General features: G+C 38.5%; 1 protein-coding gene across 3 annotated transcripts in view; it reads left to right on the plus strand.

Moving 5' to 3' along the window:
• DCLK2 (doublecortin like kinase 2) overlaps nucleotides 1–16,682 on the plus strand; it is a 79,777-nt gene that overhangs the window by 60,865 nt on the left and 2,230 nt on the right. For 2 of the 3 annotated variants that reach the window (XR_002466417.3, XM_021541482.3), the window contains exons 9-17: nucleotides 1,574–1,631; nucleotides 4,760–4,879; nucleotides 6,561–6,707; nucleotides 9,021–9,154; nucleotides 10,398–10,475; nucleotides 11,524–11,620; nucleotides 13,097–13,177; nucleotides 13,956–14,072; nucleotides 14,870–14,952. Coding sequence is in view for 2 of the 3 variants with exons in the window: in XM_021541482.3 (XP_021397157.1) it covers nucleotides 1,574–1,631; nucleotides 4,760–4,879; nucleotides 6,561–6,707; nucleotides 9,021–9,154; nucleotides 10,398–10,475; nucleotides 11,524–11,620; nucleotides 13,097–13,177; nucleotides 13,956–14,072; nucleotides 14,870–14,887 (850 nt within the window). In the remaining variant the exon portion in view is untranslated. Of the gene's footprint in view, nucleotides 1–1,573; nucleotides 1,632–4,759; nucleotides 4,880–6,560; nucleotides 6,708–9,020; nucleotides 9,155–10,397; nucleotides 10,476–11,523; nucleotides 11,621–13,096; nucleotides 13,178–13,955; nucleotides 14,073–14,869; nucleotides 14,953–16,682 lie in introns of those variants that run through there. The other variant, XM_021541480.4, reaches the window with a different exon arrangement.

Genomic DNA, 16,682 nt, shown 5'->3' on the forward strand with positions numbered 1-16,682 from the left:
TAGTGTTGTGGAGCCAGGATCCTATTACACAGCTACCAGCTGGGATGTTCTACAAAAAGAACAAGAAAATAATAAGGTGGTCTCTTTTTTGCCTGTGTGTGTGTATATAAAGACATGAGTCAACAGATGGGCACTGACAGCTCGAGAAGAGTTCCAGAAACCTGTCAGACAATGCTGGTGTATGATGTGCAGGGATGTCAGCACACAAATTGTGTGGGTTATATCCACCTTTATTCCATGGGTGCTGCAGTAGAGGACATTTGCAAGAGGGATTTGAAGTTGTTGGATGAATTGGCTTTGTGAATGTTAACTCCTCCTGCTCACAGCATGGGTGCAGAAGGTTCCCCAAGTGGATGTTGCTGATCATTTGTTCCCAGGCTTTCTGATATAATGGTGTAAAGTACAAATTGTGATTGTGATTTCCAGGCTGCAGATTTTGCATCAAGTCTGTAACATCAGAGGGTGGCATTTCACAGATACCATTTAGACAAGGGCTTCTATCTAAAGACCAGATCAGGTTGTAACTATGACAACCTCGCAGATACAGCTGCACTTCCAGGGCAGGGATTCTCGCCTGCACTTTTTCAATAATGCATAATTGGGATGTTAGATGTTAATTCAGTTCCTTTTTCTGTAAGGTGCTGATTTTGACCTGTTGTATCTAATGCCAAATGCAGTGAAAATCCCCTTGGAAGTTTGAAAATATGCCTTTTGCTTTTATATCTACCTCCTGTTTTCTAGTGGTGTTCTGATGCACACTGGAGTCTGTAGGCAGTGGTACAGTACAAAACAGCAGCAACGTGGTATTACAGCAATTTCACATGATTTTTAATTCATCAATAATATAAGTAATAATTTCATCTTTAAAAAAAAATTAAATTGTGTTGCTTTTTTTTCTACTCATTTTCCCCCATCCAGAGAAATGGAGATTTTTATTGCTTAAAGGGATGAAAGATGAACAAGAGCTCCTTTCTGTGAGAGTATTTGCTGAAAACAGTAATCCTTTTTTACTTTGTATATGAACCACCCTGCTAAATGTCATGGGACTTTGGATGACTGCTGCAGAATTCTACAAAATACTTTAAAAAAAAAAAAAATTTAAATACAACAGCTCAAAATCAGCGCCCAATAAATTCTACAGGATTTTAGACTATCCATAATGGACTATGGCATTTTAGCTTTGTTGAATCCTACTGAATGTTTTCACTAGGGTATCAATCTTCATACTTATACGTGCATGGTTTTATCTTCAAAACCTACCAGTTGAACAAAGCTAAGTGGAAGGCTGAAGGCAAATTTTGCATGTTGCCTTAAAGGAGTGACAGTGCTGTGCCAGGTCACAAAGAAGAAATTGCAGCTGGATCCTGGGATTAATACACCAAGGGAGCTGGGTTGTGGTAGTCAGGGAAACAGCAGGCACAAATGCTGCTGAGGAAACAAAAACCAAATCCAGGTCTGCTCTGTGAATTTTCTGTCAGCAACCTCTATGGGCCACACCATGTTGTTATGATGGTGTATTTACAGAAAATGGCACAATTTTTCTAATCAGTGGTTCTTGTGTTTTCTTGCTTAGATCCACAGGAAAGGAGTTTGCCCTGAAGATCATAGACAAGGCCAGGTGCTGTGGCAAGGTAGTGTACAACCATTTGCATGTGTACAGAGGCAGCACTAGCAGCTGCTCATTAGTCATAAATGGTTGGTGTGTTTGGGTTTTCTGACTATTTTCAGGGTATCTTTTTAACAAGAAGATAACATATCCAAGAAACAAATAGTAAAAACAGTGAGTGTTAGTCAAATAATAGAGAAAAATCAGACTAATTGTTGCCTATCTTATTGGGCTGACAAAAAATGCTAATATGCACACAAAATTTATTGGACAATTTTGATGTGTAAAATATGAGAGAGGAAATTTGCAGCTATATGTTTATTTATGTAATTCCCATTCCACCCTGCCTCTTATTTTTCTTTCTGTATGGCTCAACATGCTCCTCTTATAAGCAGAACATGGATTTGAAAAGAAATTTTCACAACCATTTGTTTCTGTTTATGTAGTGTCACCTTCCTGTATTAACAAAGATCTCTTGTGTTCTGAAAAATTCCTTTTAATTTAAACTTTAAACAGAAAAATCCAAAATTGTCTCTTCACGAGAACAGTATCTCATATAGTCCAAGCAAATATCTGAGAGTGTCAGACCGCTTCTTTCCCTTCATACTTCTTGAGTATAGATATTTTTTTAAAGGAATAAAGACTGCCTCCCCTCTTTGTGTGATAAGGAGCTGTGTGATACTGTGATGACTTCCTATTAGGACAGGTCCTCAAACAGAAACATTTTATCTGTGCAGATTTTAAACCATGTATTAAGTGCTAGGAGATGAGGGTTTCATTTTAGCTCATATTTTCTGGGTTTATTTAGAAAATTCAGAAAGGAATCATAAAAATGTGCAGCCACAAGAAAAAGTGCTAGATTGCCTTTCTGAGATTAAAATATTGCAATTTCTTCAGCTGGTGACCCACTGCCTTCCACTGCAAACAAAATTTTTGGATGATGTGTACAGCTTGCAACTTTAGATGATTTTTATTACTTGTCTGAGTCAGCTCTTTAGGTATCATAAATTGGAATGGTCTGAAGATACATAATCTACTTTACACAGTAGAATTTAGAGGAATTTTCTACTTATCAATCTCCTTGCTTTAAAACATACATATATATATAAAAATCAACCCCATAGGTGCATAGTTGCCTGTTTTGAAATAACCTATATCTCTATAGCTAGAGACTGTTGGAAGGTGTTTATACCTCTTAGGGCAGAATCATTCTGGAAGAATTCCAACAAAGAAAATAACTAAATTTTGCTATTACTTATTCCTTCCTCACTCAGTTCCACAGCCCTGCCTTAAAAACACCCATCCAGCCCAAATTTAGATGAGTTATGTGTTGCTTACTGCTCCTTGATCTTGGATGTTCAGAAATTTGAATCCAATTTTCTGTTTTCCACAAGTGGCTTAAATGCCCATTAAACAATAATGTCTCTGTAAATAAATCATATTAATGTAGATGGAAACATATATTGCACTATCCAGGAGAACACCATTACAAGTTTTGGAATTATTATTTTTTTACATGGCAAAACATAGTAAAGCAGTGAGGTGGTTGAAAATAACTAGCTACATATTAGTCAGCAGTTTTTGAAGACAGATTTTTAAACAGTAGTTCAACAACATTCTGGAGTTTTTCTTTTTAAAGAAATACTGTTTATTTTAAGTGTTAATTATGCCTGAGCAGTTTAGTCAAAAAAAGCACAGATGAAGCCATTGTGCCTTAGTTGTAATTAATGGGTGTAATAAATTTAATATGTTCCCTGTTCTTTAGGTTGAGAAAGATGTAATAACATTCTAGTTTCTGCTTGATCTCTTAGTTTGGAATTTCCAGGCTTCCATCCCTAAGGCTTAGTATGCTGTGGCTGTTCACGTCTGTCTGGTGATGAGATTCAGCATTGTGTTTAACAGAATTGCTTCCTGTTTGTCTGTTTTTCTCTCCAGAGCACTTTGCTTGGAGCAGGCATATGTTTGCTCAGAGTGACAATTGCTGCTCTTTCAAAGTGAAATTCAAAGGTGTGGTGTTTAACCTGTGTGTGCCTCACTGTTCTCTCACAAAACGAGATGCACACGTGGCACGTGGTTTCTGAGCTATGCAGCCACAGAAAGCTTTGGCAAAAGCACAATGCATCTGTAAATAACCCCGAGGAAGAAGGTGAAGTGGTGTAAGATCTCCAGGCACTGCTACGCACAGTGGATCACATCTTCTCCTGATGCTCTGCTCACAAATGCATGAAGTGCATGCTCCTTATCAGTGCATTCAACATGGATAAGTTCCCAGTCCAGTGACATGATTTGTTCCCTGCCAGGGTAGAAGGATACTTATGTCTGATGCAAGCATTTTTTATTATTTTGCAGAGAACTCAAATACAATATCCATATTCTAACATTTATAAAGGAAAACTAAAATCACACTTCATGTGGAAGGGACATGTAATTTTTTTTTTTTGCTCTCCAGTGTTAAAATGTTCTAGAAAACAAGGCATTGAAACTAATTTGTTCTCAAAATTAGTTCTTCAGAAGAAACTTCCTCAGAAGCACAGGGAAGGGGAAATTGAACTCAGTCTGTCTGTTATTAAGCTGTTGGAGTCACAACAATTTAACTGAGCTATTGCACATTTTGCAGATTGTAAATCTGAGCAGACATATAAAACGAACCAAAATCCATAGCCAAAGCACTCAGAGTATTCTTTTCTTTAATATACTCCATTACTTTTTTAAAAAATAAAGTCCTTGGATACAAATCCTAGGTAATCTGTCCTTGAGTAACCTACACAAAATGAGAGGTGAAGGCTGGAGAGGATCAAGAACATGTTAACTGCTGATGAAGGGTGACAGGTTCCAATGATCCAGCTGGGGGGCAGAAAGGTTCTGAACTTAATTTCACCTCATAATACCCACATAAGAATATAACCTGCACTTCCTGAATTGCTGTCATATTCTGGGGTCTTTTTCAGAGATGCCCCATTCGTTATGTGAAATATATTTCAAATTAAATGTGGTCAGTGATGAAATACAAGCTAAGATCCAGCAACTGAAAATAACCTGCAATATAAGTTAATCAGCAAAAAGGGTGCTCACTGATTAAGTGATTGGCTGATCAAAGGAAAAGTGAATTGGCAAATTCATGCTTCAGATGAACTTCCATCCTTTTCTGAACAGGAACACCTGATTGAAAATGAAGTGTCTATTCTGCGCCGAGTGAAGCACCCAAACATCATCATGCTCATAGAGGAGATGGACACCCCCACAGAGCTCTACCTCGTGATGGAGCTGGTCAAGGTAAGGCTCAGGGGGCTTTATTTGTCTTTGAATTCTCTGTGTTGATGTGAAATCTGAGCAGTATCTAGGAATGCTAAGATCTTGGGAGACATAATCAATAAGGTTTCAGTGGCAGCCTGCGTTTTTAAACCATAAAAATACACCTGTCAAGCAAGTATATTAATGGGATTTCTCTCTCTTCAGTTGTAATTTTATTATTAACACAGATTTGAGGTAATTTTGCAATGTGCACAGTCTAGAGAGAAATAGATAGGAGGTTTTATATCATGCCTACAATATGCAGGCATTTCATAGAAATTAAATCTCTGTAATAAATTTATCTTAATACATAAAACAAATAGATTGAACTAAAGTGATTTTCATCCTGGAAAACCAAAACTCAAAAGATCTAACTCATTTTGCTTATATCAAGCAGTTCACCAGAGAACAGATGTTGCCTTCATACATATACAGAGAAAACACAAATATTCTTTTTGCTGTCACCTTGTGAGCCAAGTACACGAATAGCATCAGGCTCTAGTCATGATTCTCTTGTCTGAGTCCTGTGCATGCACTGCAACACTGCACATCAGCTCCATTGGCATGTCAGACACAACATACAGCAAGAGCAGGATGTAGTAGGAGCACTGCTCATTTTTTGAGGAGCACATTTTATTTCTAACTGAGGCACTGTTACATTCAGGAGTCCCATCTAGAATGGTTGCCAGACTGGGAGACCTCTAAAGGAAGTGTGTAGTTACTGAATACATAATTTCTGTAGCCCACGCATCTTTCTTCCTTTCTAGAAGTTATTTTTATACCCTATAGGCTTTTTGGAATTTCAAGACAGTATTTTTTTTATGTTTTAATTCACCACCATCTTGGTCTGTATTTCCTGAATTGCTGCTTCTCTTTGGTGTGCATTTAAATGCTTGGAATGCCACCCACAGCTCAGACAGATCACTCCTACAGATGTATCCAGGGAAACCATCACGGAGACACCCACATGACATTTGTTGTAAGGACTGAAAATGCTGCATCAGTTACTCACTTGCACATTGCTGTGTATTCCCAGAGGAACAGGGCATCCATAAACAGAGCCTGACACATTCAGAAATCACCTGGAGGTTCTGCACTTTGATGTATCTCAGTCAGTGGATTCATTTATGTCGGAATGTGCTTATCTTTTTTTTCCTCTTCAGCTATATTTATTTGGTATTTCTTGCAATATCGACAGAAATTTGAATTTGCTGAGTATTTGCTAGTTAGGTTTGTTTTTTTTTTAATTATTGGGCTAATTTATTTTAGGCTTTACTCAAAATCAGGGCTATTTTTCAAGATGTTGAAGGTATTCTACTGATAAGATGAAGAAAAAGGATGCTGTATTCCTGTACCTGTTGGTAAGATAAATGAGTGATCAAGAGTAGGAAGATCAATAGAAAAAAATCTGTGATTGGCCCAAGCTCAGACACCAGAACTGTACTGAAGTACAGTTTAGAACTTAATGTAGGTGGCCGAAGTCCTAGTCTAGTATCTTGGTGACAAGATCATCTTTCTGCAATTTTTTTTTTTCTGTTTAATGGGAATTTGAGCATGTTTTTTGGGAAGGAAGATTTTTCATGTTGAGTGGTTTTGTTTTTTTTTAACCAGATACCATCTTAATTTTTTAAACAATGATATCTTTTTCCTTTCCATCACACAGGGAGGAGACCTATTTGATGCCATCACTTCATCTACAAAATACACAGAAAGAGATGGGAGTGCCATGGTCTACAATTTAGCCAGTGCTCTCAAATACCTTCATGGTCTCAATATTGTGCACAGAGACATCAAACCAGAAAATCTTCTGGTATGTCCCATTTATTTTCCAGTATTTTTTTCTTACTTTGTTCTCATTAATGCAACTGCTTGTGTAGAAATGTCAAGGAGCACAGCAGAGAACAGCAGGCATATTAATTTAGAATAGTTATGTATGAAGTAAATCTTTTGCCGTGAGATAGCAATCACTGTAATGCAGGAGAGCTGTGCTCAAACCTGTCCTTAGATCTATCCTTATTTACAATTTGATTGGCTGCCTTTTGGATAAGCAGGAGTACTGTCTCACAAAACAATACATTTTAAAGCTATGCCTATGAATTATTTATCAGTTTGCAAGTGGGAGAAAGGTGGACTGAGAGCCATTTCTTCATTTCTTCAACAATCCTATGGTTACCATCTGAAGCCAGTGGTTTTTTCCTTTCACTGTCATTGCAGGATCATCTTTCTGATGGTTTAGCAGAATTCTGGCTGGGAATTAACCCTTTACATACATTTTTTCTTTTCCTAGGCAACTGGCTACTTTTGTTTTCAGCAGAGACATAAAATAACTGTGTTAACAAGAATTACCATGAAGTCTGCTTTGGGAACTACTTATTCCCCAGTCCACAGAGGGCATCATTCCCTTTCTGTCCACAGAATGGGATCAGAGTGTGCTGTCCTGCTTATCCACAGAGGTTACACTTGTGCATTACATATTGGATATTAAGTGTCACACATTGCACCAGGACCATAATCTCCCCTTCTTGAGGCATTTCTTAAAAGTCTTTTGTGGTGTTTGTCAGTCCTGTTTAACGAGTTTAAACCAATAGTAGGAGACACAGCTTATCCCACACTGGATTTTGAACTATAACAAGGACAGGGCTACAAGCTGAAAATATTTCCTAATTAATAGTCATTTTTTCCCCAGTAATTCCACTGACAGTGTTTAGCAATTTAAATAAACCTTCAGATAAATTAGATTGTTTAGCAAAAAGAGGCATGGGGGGAGGCTTCTCCTGGAAAATGTAGTCACAGCAACATGGCACTTGAGAGAAAAAATGAAGGTGGGAAGTCTCACGTACTATTAGTGTATCTCCAAACACAGACAGTCCAAAGAAATTTTAAGCTCTCATTAGAGAATGAATCAGTTATAAATAGGTACAAATGCCCTTTCTGTCTAGAAAGCCTAAAGAGATTACTCAACAGATGCAAATCTTACTCACTGTGATTGACAGCAGCAGAATGTTGAGATAGCATCCTGGTATTGAATATAAATGCAAATAATTCCCATCAACTGCTACCTGTAATTGCACATAGGTTTGATTTTTTTTTTGGTATTTTTTTGTTGGTTTTTTGTTTGTTTGTTTGTTTGTTTTTGTGGGGGTTTTTTTGTTTTGGTTTTTTTTTTTTTTGCACAGGGTCATCTAGCCTCTCTGGATGGGAATTACATTCCCTTTGCTAGTCATGCATTTAAAAAATGCAAACCCTAAGAGTAATAGCTGGTATAAAGGTGTTACATAAAGGAGAACAAGTGTTTCCATTACTGATATGAATTACACAGAATGAAGAAAGGTATTGCAGTGCCCAGTTGTTTGAGGAAGGCAAATAAATTCAGCCATTCCAGAGATCATGGGGTCCTCGGTTTTAGAAACTTTGAATTCACGTCAATATGAATATTTTACTTTAAGAATGAAACTGAGATGAATTTATTAGGGGGATGTTTCCTTTGTGTTGGTCTGGTTTGATGTATTCCTGCCATCACTGTTGTATAACACTTTTCTTTCTATTGAAATTCAGCTTCTTTCAACAATAAAATGACTCGGTGCTAGATTGTTTATAGGCCTTTAGGTAAGGTGTGGTTGGGTCTGCACCAAAACCTAAACTGAATTTGCCCAGACCAAGCACAGAGAAGACATTTGCTGATGAAACTGCCCAATATGATGACTAGATTTATGCTAAGATAACAAGATGTTAAACTTGATTCTGAAACTGATACAAATCTGATTGTAGCTGCCAGTCCCATTTTAAATTCTAGGTCCCAGTCAAATGAAAGTAGAGTATTATATTTTACTGAATATATTTAAAACTTCTTAACATTCAAGGACTGGATTTTCTTTTCCACCTCTAGTCACTCAAGGCTGTGTCATGGTCTGACCTACATAGCTGGCAGACAGCTCCATTGAACATTTGCTCCAGCTGCAATCAATGGCAATATCATTTTTTTTTTCTTCTTGCCCTACAGGACTGTGTAAATTACTTCTTTTTTCCCATCTTTTTGGTGTGGTGATGATGACTTCCCAAAGAAATTAGAGGATATAAAAATGCAGATGTTCTCCTCATTCTGTGATAATTCCTCTGATTCTAGGTGTGTGAATATTCAGATGGAACCAAGTCTTTGAAGCTTGGAGACTTTGGACTGGCGACAGTGGTCGAAGGCCCTTTGTACACTGTCTGTGGGACACCCACCTATGTGGCTCCAGAAATCATTGCAGAGACAGGGTGAGCACAACTGCCTACAACACAGGCCTGGTAACCACTCCTTTTTGGCAGGTTGTAAGATCTTGTAAGATCTAAATGCTCCATGGCTTTGTAACCAAACCACCCAAGGGCACCACTCCCAGTTCCTCCAAGAGGCACTTGGCTCTGCCTGCTCCCAGAATTTGCCTTTGCCTCCTTTCCCACCTTCCCAGGACCAGCTCTGGTGCAGTGGAGTCCATTGGTTTGTGCTCCCTGACTCCCCTCAGCATCCAGAGCCCACTGTACCATCCATGGCAGCTGTTTAGGGAAGAACAGACAGGTGAAACACAGTGGTTACATTAGAAATGGAATCACTTATATTGGAAGAGGCTGCAGAGGTCACCTAGTCTCAGGACAGTTCTAACTAGATTATGTTGATTCAAGTGACCCTTTTGGGTGACACATCCTGTTTGATAACAATTGAACAACCCCATTATTCTGTATTTAACAGGTCATTGCATAAATACAGAAAAAAAAATTTAAAAATATGAACTTTCACCAATGGTAGATTTTCACAAGTCCCCTCTCCTTTTAGACCTACACAATCTCCATTCCATGCTCTGGCTGATTTTTGCCATAGCTGTAACCACTCTGAATTTCCTGATGGAGGGAGGTTTTGTGTGTTGTTTCACTCCTTGTTCAGTGCATTTGTTGCACTGAGAAACATTTCACAGCTGCAGTCAGCTCTGGTGTCAGAGGGCACCACTTGAGATTTTAACAAACCAAATCTACTGAATAGGAGAAAACCTATTCCTCCAGTGTTTTAATTTCCGTGCTTTAAAAGAAAAGTGCAGCTCTTCTTCCCCATATTACTCCTGGAGAGGATGGAGAATTGTGTCTTGTTGCTTAGCAACACATGATCTAACCTTTGAGAGAGTTACTTCACTGCAGGGACTGAGAAGGCACATCCTTGTCTTTAACTGTTAGTGGCTCTGGACTGGGAAACCTGGATACTGACTTTGATTTGAGTATATTCAGAAGACCCTGGAAAGCCTTGAGGCTTATGGTACAGGAAAAACAAAAATCATAGCATCATGGTTTCTTAAAGATTATAAAATTGTGAAGAAAAAGATGCTCAGGCACAAAATACATCACCCCATTGGCAGCAAGTAACTTAGCACAGATTCTCATGCAATCCTGTCAGCATCATTTATTTTTGATTGGAATGACTCTTTTTTGTCGTTGTTATTAATTCAGCACAAGTAACACAGACTTTTTTTCTCAGGTATGGCTTAAAGGTGGATATTTGGGCTGCAGGTGTGATCACTTACATCCTGTTATGTGGATTTCCACCTTTTCGCAGGTGAGTGTCAAAGGGAAAACCAGTGCAAGCAATCAAGTTCATTCGGAGCAAGTCTGACCTTTCTCCCAAGGAGGCATCCTTGTGGGAATAAAAATGATGGGATCACAACCGTGGTTTCCTCGCGGTTTTGTTGATTTCTTTAAGTGGTTTTCACTTGTCCCCCATTTTAGGTTTTGGGAGCACTTTTTAAAATGTATTTTCTTACGGGGGCAGGTGTTTTGGCGCTGTGCGGGGGCAGAGGCGCTTTTCCTTTTGTCTCCATGCGATCCCAGCTCCGGGATCCGCGGGCAGGCGCTGCCCTCTGCCGCTGGAGCGGGGATGCGGCAGCTCCCGGCCAGCGGCCGCGGGAAACCAGGAGAGGTGGAAATGCGCTTACCCCGCCTTAAACTTGTTTGTCCTTTTTGGTACTCAGAGCCGCACTATTTCTGAGTTAAAAACGGGCGGGTTGTTTTGGTTTTGGTTTTTTTTTTTCGCCAGAGAATGAGAAAGAATTCGCACATTTTAATAGGGAATGATGCTCTTAACAGATAAATTACTACTAATGCAGGGCCTGTTTGTTTGTATTTTTACAGCAAAATACTGAATAAAATAGGTTTTAACTAAAACACCTCACCGAACAAAAATATCTTGCAAACAATACAATTATTGTTGATGGAAAAAATATTAGTTCGGGTATTTGGCTTTCTCATGTTGTTATTTCACGTTTAAAGCTGAAAATGGGTTTTGAAAGATAGATTGTATCTTTCAACTAGCAAATGTATTGTTTGATTAGAGTTTTGAGGGAGGGCGCAGAGAATGTCCATATCATGCTAGTAGAACCAGGCTTTATGAGTGAGATTAATAAATGTGTGTTAACTATGCAGCCCCTACTCCAGTGGAAAAGTTACCTCAATGTATTGGCTCAGAAGAGCTATTGCTGTATAAACTTGCAAATTATGCATTTCTAGTAGTTATTAACATAATTTCTGTTCCATCCCAAATCAAGTTAAAATTCCCATGACAAATTGCTTTTTCTCTCATAATGTTTTTTGTTACTGCTGTTTTACAGTGAAAACAACCTTCAGGAAGACCTCTTTGATCAGATACTTGTGGGGAAGCTGGAATTCCCCTCTCCCTACTGGGATAACATCACTGATTCAGCAAAGGTACTGATATTTTTTCCCACCTGAAACAACATTTCTGACAAGCTCCTGTGCAGCCTGTGCTCAGCTGGGAGGGCAGCCTGGAAGATGTAGAGCAGCCCAGTGCCCCAGCTGCAGTGCCTTTTCCTGAATAGTGGCTTTCCTGAGCTGGTTTACCTGAATACTGCTTGATGAATGCTCAGGTATTTCAGGCTGCCATGGTTCTGCCTGAGCAAGAGTAGCAAAATGCCAGCTGCATTCAGGGAACGTCACACGATTCCCAGATCACTTCATGGTGCACTTTACAGCAGGTTCAGTGCTTCAGCTGTAAAATAAATGTCCTTGAATTTTTCCCTCTTGTCACTCTTTAAAAACAAAAATTATTGCTCTGTGGATTGGTTGCAATAGGCATTTCTTCCTGTTTTTACTTGAGGCATTTATTGAAGCTTTTCAAGAGGTGCAGCCATGGCTAATTGCCACTGCCAGCAGTTCTGTGATCATTGCAGTTTTGTTGAAATTAAGTGTATTTGTAGGACAAAGATTCAAGTTGTAAGCCCCATTTCTCAGGTTAATTTGCTAAAGTGCTCTGAATAGTATCTGAGGACTCGCTAGCAAGTGGAGGTGGTTTTTTATCTAGTCAATGAGAAGCTGAATTTTTTCTGCATTTTTCTGCATTTACCAATGGGTGTTTATCCATTTACCAACATTTCCCAAGTCCTAGTCATCTGGCACATTTCCAGACAAGCATTCTGAACAAACAAGGTCCTCAATCTTGGTATTCAAGGTGACGTCTCACTTCAAACTTCACAGACTAATAAACTTAGCTGGTTGGTAAAGCTCTCAGGTGGGTTGTTGTCATCTGCTTGAAGAAGCCATTTCCCAAAATTGAAGCAATGGACAGTGCCCTTGAAGTAATCTTAATAACAATATGGAGACTGATAATTTGGAGGTTATAAAAGGTTTTTTGAGGGAGAGACTTGGCTCAATGTCTTGTATTCTCCTGCAGCAACACAGAAAAGAATGTTTTTAAGTAATTCAATCAGTTTCTTGACTTTCAGGTGGAGATTCTTGTCTCTGATTTGTGGTTTTTTATGTAATGTTACTGAGTGCATGTACACCGCCCAGAGAGGATCTCATCTCTCCCACGTTTTGTTTTGTTCTGGTCATGTGCATGGATATAGAGAGAACAAAGTGGAATATTAGAGCTGATTTTTTAAACATATCTTTTTAATTTGTTTTCAATAGACTCAGTGAAGCATGAGTACAGTGAAGAAGCTGATCTCAAACACACTGCCTTGCACACCCTTAATCCTAAAGGGCAAATTTAAGTTCCACTTAAGTCACACTGGTATCACTGCTTCTGGTATCAGCTGGAGTTGGTTTTTTTCCATCCAGGTATCAAGAATATTGCACTGAGAAGAACTTGGTGCGACATTATTCTCAGTTTTAATATCCTTTCCCACTCCCTTCAAACTCCTCCTTTTTATTTTTTCAATGAAGGAGTTAATCAGTCTGATGCTACATGTGAATGCTGAAGCCCGGTACACAGCAGCACAGATCCTAAGCCATCCCTGGGTGTCAGTGAGTAAATCACATTTCACTTGTCTCTAATTTGACATTAAACCTGTAAATCTAATCATTAACATGTAGTATTCAGAAGAAGCAGTACATATATTAGCTATTAGCAAATATAACACCTAATTTACCATAGACACTAAGCTGATGCCTGCCAGGTACTTAATCTTCTCAGGTAGCAGCAAAAGGGAACACCAAAGTGCATTGCTTATTGATTTAAAATCAATTAATTATTAATAAGTACTAGGTTTACATGGAGACAGTCAATGCTTATTTTCAGACGTGTTCTAAAAGAGGGACTGAATATGATCTATGGAGTTCCCCGACACAAGAGAAGACAACTATTAACAAGCGTATCAATGGATAAAAGCTCCTCTCAAACATATTTATGATACTTTATAACACCCTTGGACTTAGAACATGATGGGCTATTTAAAATGGTGATTTGAAAGAAATCCAAGTGAAAAATATGCTTTTAATTTTTAAGATTATTTCAAGCATGTTATTTTTAACTTGCTTGAATCAAACCTGTAGCTTATAATTGTGGGAGAAATCAATGCACTGGAAGTGTCGCATGCAATTTTAAGAAATAGAAGTTCATTCATGAAACAGCGAGTGATTGCTCTGTTCCTTTCCTCTGGAACTGTCTCTCATATAGCAGAGCATGTTCACTTTTGGACTGCCTTTCTGTGTATTTACTATACATTAAAAAGCAGAAAGTACTTGATGATAAAAAACTTTTTGTATTTTTCCTAACTTGAATATTGTGTTCTTTCTTATGCAGGATGATGCTTCCCAGGAGAATAATATGCAAGCTGAAGTAACAGGTAAACTGAAGCAGCACTTTAATAACACCCTACCCAAGCAAAATAACACATCTGCTGGGGTTTCTGTCATCATGGTAAGAAAAATGAACATTTTTATACATTGATAGTACACCCTGCATATTTTCCTGACAGTGCTCTATGAGCACATGTGGTGCAAGAATAGCAAACCCAAAACTAGAACAGTGTCTAATTCTAGTCTTTATTGATGTATAATGTGGATTGTCTCATTGCTTGAGAGCAACCAAGTCTATCACAGTGTGCTGCCCAAGAGAGCTTTCAAACAGAAACATGTGAACACTAAGTAGGTGCATGTTAAAATGAAGTTTATTAACAATTTGAAATCTTTCATTATAAAAACTGTGAGTTTTTTTTTATCATACTGCTCATCTAGTCAAGTAGGGTCTTCCTCTGTGCCTGACCAAGTATTACTTCATCTTGAGCAGTGTTGTTCAACACTACCTGTGCCAGGAAACCAGGATCCATTCCAGAAACTTCCTTTCTTCCTGATCTTACTGGGGCCCATCCTTGTCTGATGCAAGGATGGACACTGCACACAAAATTTATCTTCAGTAACTTAAAGGCAGTAAAGCCATCCATGCTAACGTAATAGGGAGTTCCACCCTCACCCTCCTATCACTATTAATTAATTACTTTCAAAGCCCAGACCACTTATGTTAACAAGGAGAATTGTTTTAAGCCTCCGAGAACCAGCAAATTTAAATAAAATGTTTCTGCCTGCATCTCTGTCTTTGCAAATACATTTATGTGAGTTAAACAGGCAAACAATTTAAATGTAGGAAAAGTGATAACATAAAAATAAGTCAGGAAATGGATTTCAGGTTCATGCTCTTGTCTACATTTCATTTGACAGTTTGACTTGACAGTTTGAGAGGGACTTCAGAGCTTCATTCTTTATTCTGTTGAGACTATGGATAAGCCTGAAGCTGAAAACTGGTATAAAATGCACTATATGTAATAAGAGCAATTTAAATTCTAACTCTCAGCCCCTCTCCAACTTGCATGCCACTTAAGCCTGTCTCAGATCTCTGGCACAGCGTAGCTTCTGGCTTCCTATTGCTGTGAGTTTTTTCTGTTAGCTACTGACACTACTTCAGCCAGGAAAGTTCACCTCATTTTACCTTTTCCTGCTTTATTTCCTTCTAACAGGTATGGAAGGATGTAAATGCATAATTATTAATTGCTGAATGCAGCTCCCAATTAATGCTGAAAGCAAAAGTAAAATCTTGTACAAAACACTGTGATCTAATAAGGGTTAAGCCCCCAATTTGTTATTCTTGCCCTGGTTTACCTTGAGCATTGAAATTGAGTTACCTTTGTGTTCAGAAGTTCTTCACTTGCTCCAGCACTCATTGCTTACCAACATTCAGCAGTGCATTGCTCTCTCAGTCCACCTGCACATTCACTGGAGCCCCTTTAGCATTCCCTCATTCCAGCACTGTCACCTGGCCCATGCAGACAATACCATCCTGTGGCAGATAAGTAAAACTGCACATCCCCAGTTCAATGTCCTTGCACAGGAGCCTCCCGCTGCCCCCAAAAGCACGTTGCTCTTAATTCATTACTGATTTTTTTTTTTTTTGGTCAATTAAGAAATGTTCTGTAAATCTAAATTTGTTGCAATTGTGTTAGTTCTGCTTAAAGTAAGTCTAGTTTCTGTCCCTTGCTTCCTTCCTTTTTTCCTCCTTTCCCAATGCCTGCATTGCTTTCCTCTGAGTAGGTCCAAGGCAATGGTACGTACTAACGGCAATGCTTTGTTCTGCTGCACAAAAAGTACATGGTCTCCATTTGTAACAAGAAAGGAGAAATAACTAAGCCAGTCTGAAGTGGAAAAAGCTGTACAGCCACACCAAACCAGCAAAGGAATCCCTTTTAAACACTTAGGAAAGAATAGTTCTGTCTTGAGTGATGCCTATCTGAAATAGGCTAAAGCAAATACCAATACAACAATTTTTTACTTCCTCAGATATGTCTTGGTTTATTCTCCCGGCAGTAATTTTGTGAATGTCTATATCTCACTGTATGTAAAAACAGCTAGAAAAACATGAGAACGCTTCGAAGACAGAAGCAAAGAACTAAACCACTGAACTAAACATTGTTTCCATTTAAAATTGGCACTTCCTTTAGAGCCAGACATGAGATAATCAATCCTAGATAAATAAAAAACATTCTGGCTTAGCAACAGTAAAATTAAAAAATAAATGCTCCTATGTAACTGCATTACATAGGAATGTGCTGCTGCTATGAGGACAGCACAGGAGAAAATCACTATAAGCATGAACTGAAAGCATATCCTTCCCCTAACTTTACTTGCCACTGAAATAGCAGAGAACCCTATTTACAACTTTTTCCAGCAAGAAAAAAGGCAGTGCAATGGTGTGTTGATAATGATAAAACTCCTTTAGAAGCTGCTCCTTTCCTTGCATGCTCCCTTTTCAGTGTTGATTGTCAGTAGCAGAAACTCAGTTGTGGACTGTGGAATTTTCTCCTTGTACCTCTCTATGCAGGGAGGCTAGTGATGTAACTTGAGTTAAAAAAAAAAAACAACAACAAAACAACAAAAAAAGATAGCAAATACATTGTATCTGCTGTCTTTGATGACTTTGATACAATAAACACATCTGGAAAAAAATGAACTATGCTAAATTAGACTTGTGTCAGAAAAT

This window comes from Lonchura striata, chromosome 4 (genome assembly GCF_050655825.1).
Source record: "Lonchura striata isolate lonStrDom1 chromosome 4, ASM5065582v1, whole genome shotgun sequence".
NCBI classification, from domain to species: Eukaryota; Metazoa; Chordata; class Aves; order Passeriformes; family Estrildidae; genus Lonchura; species Lonchura striata.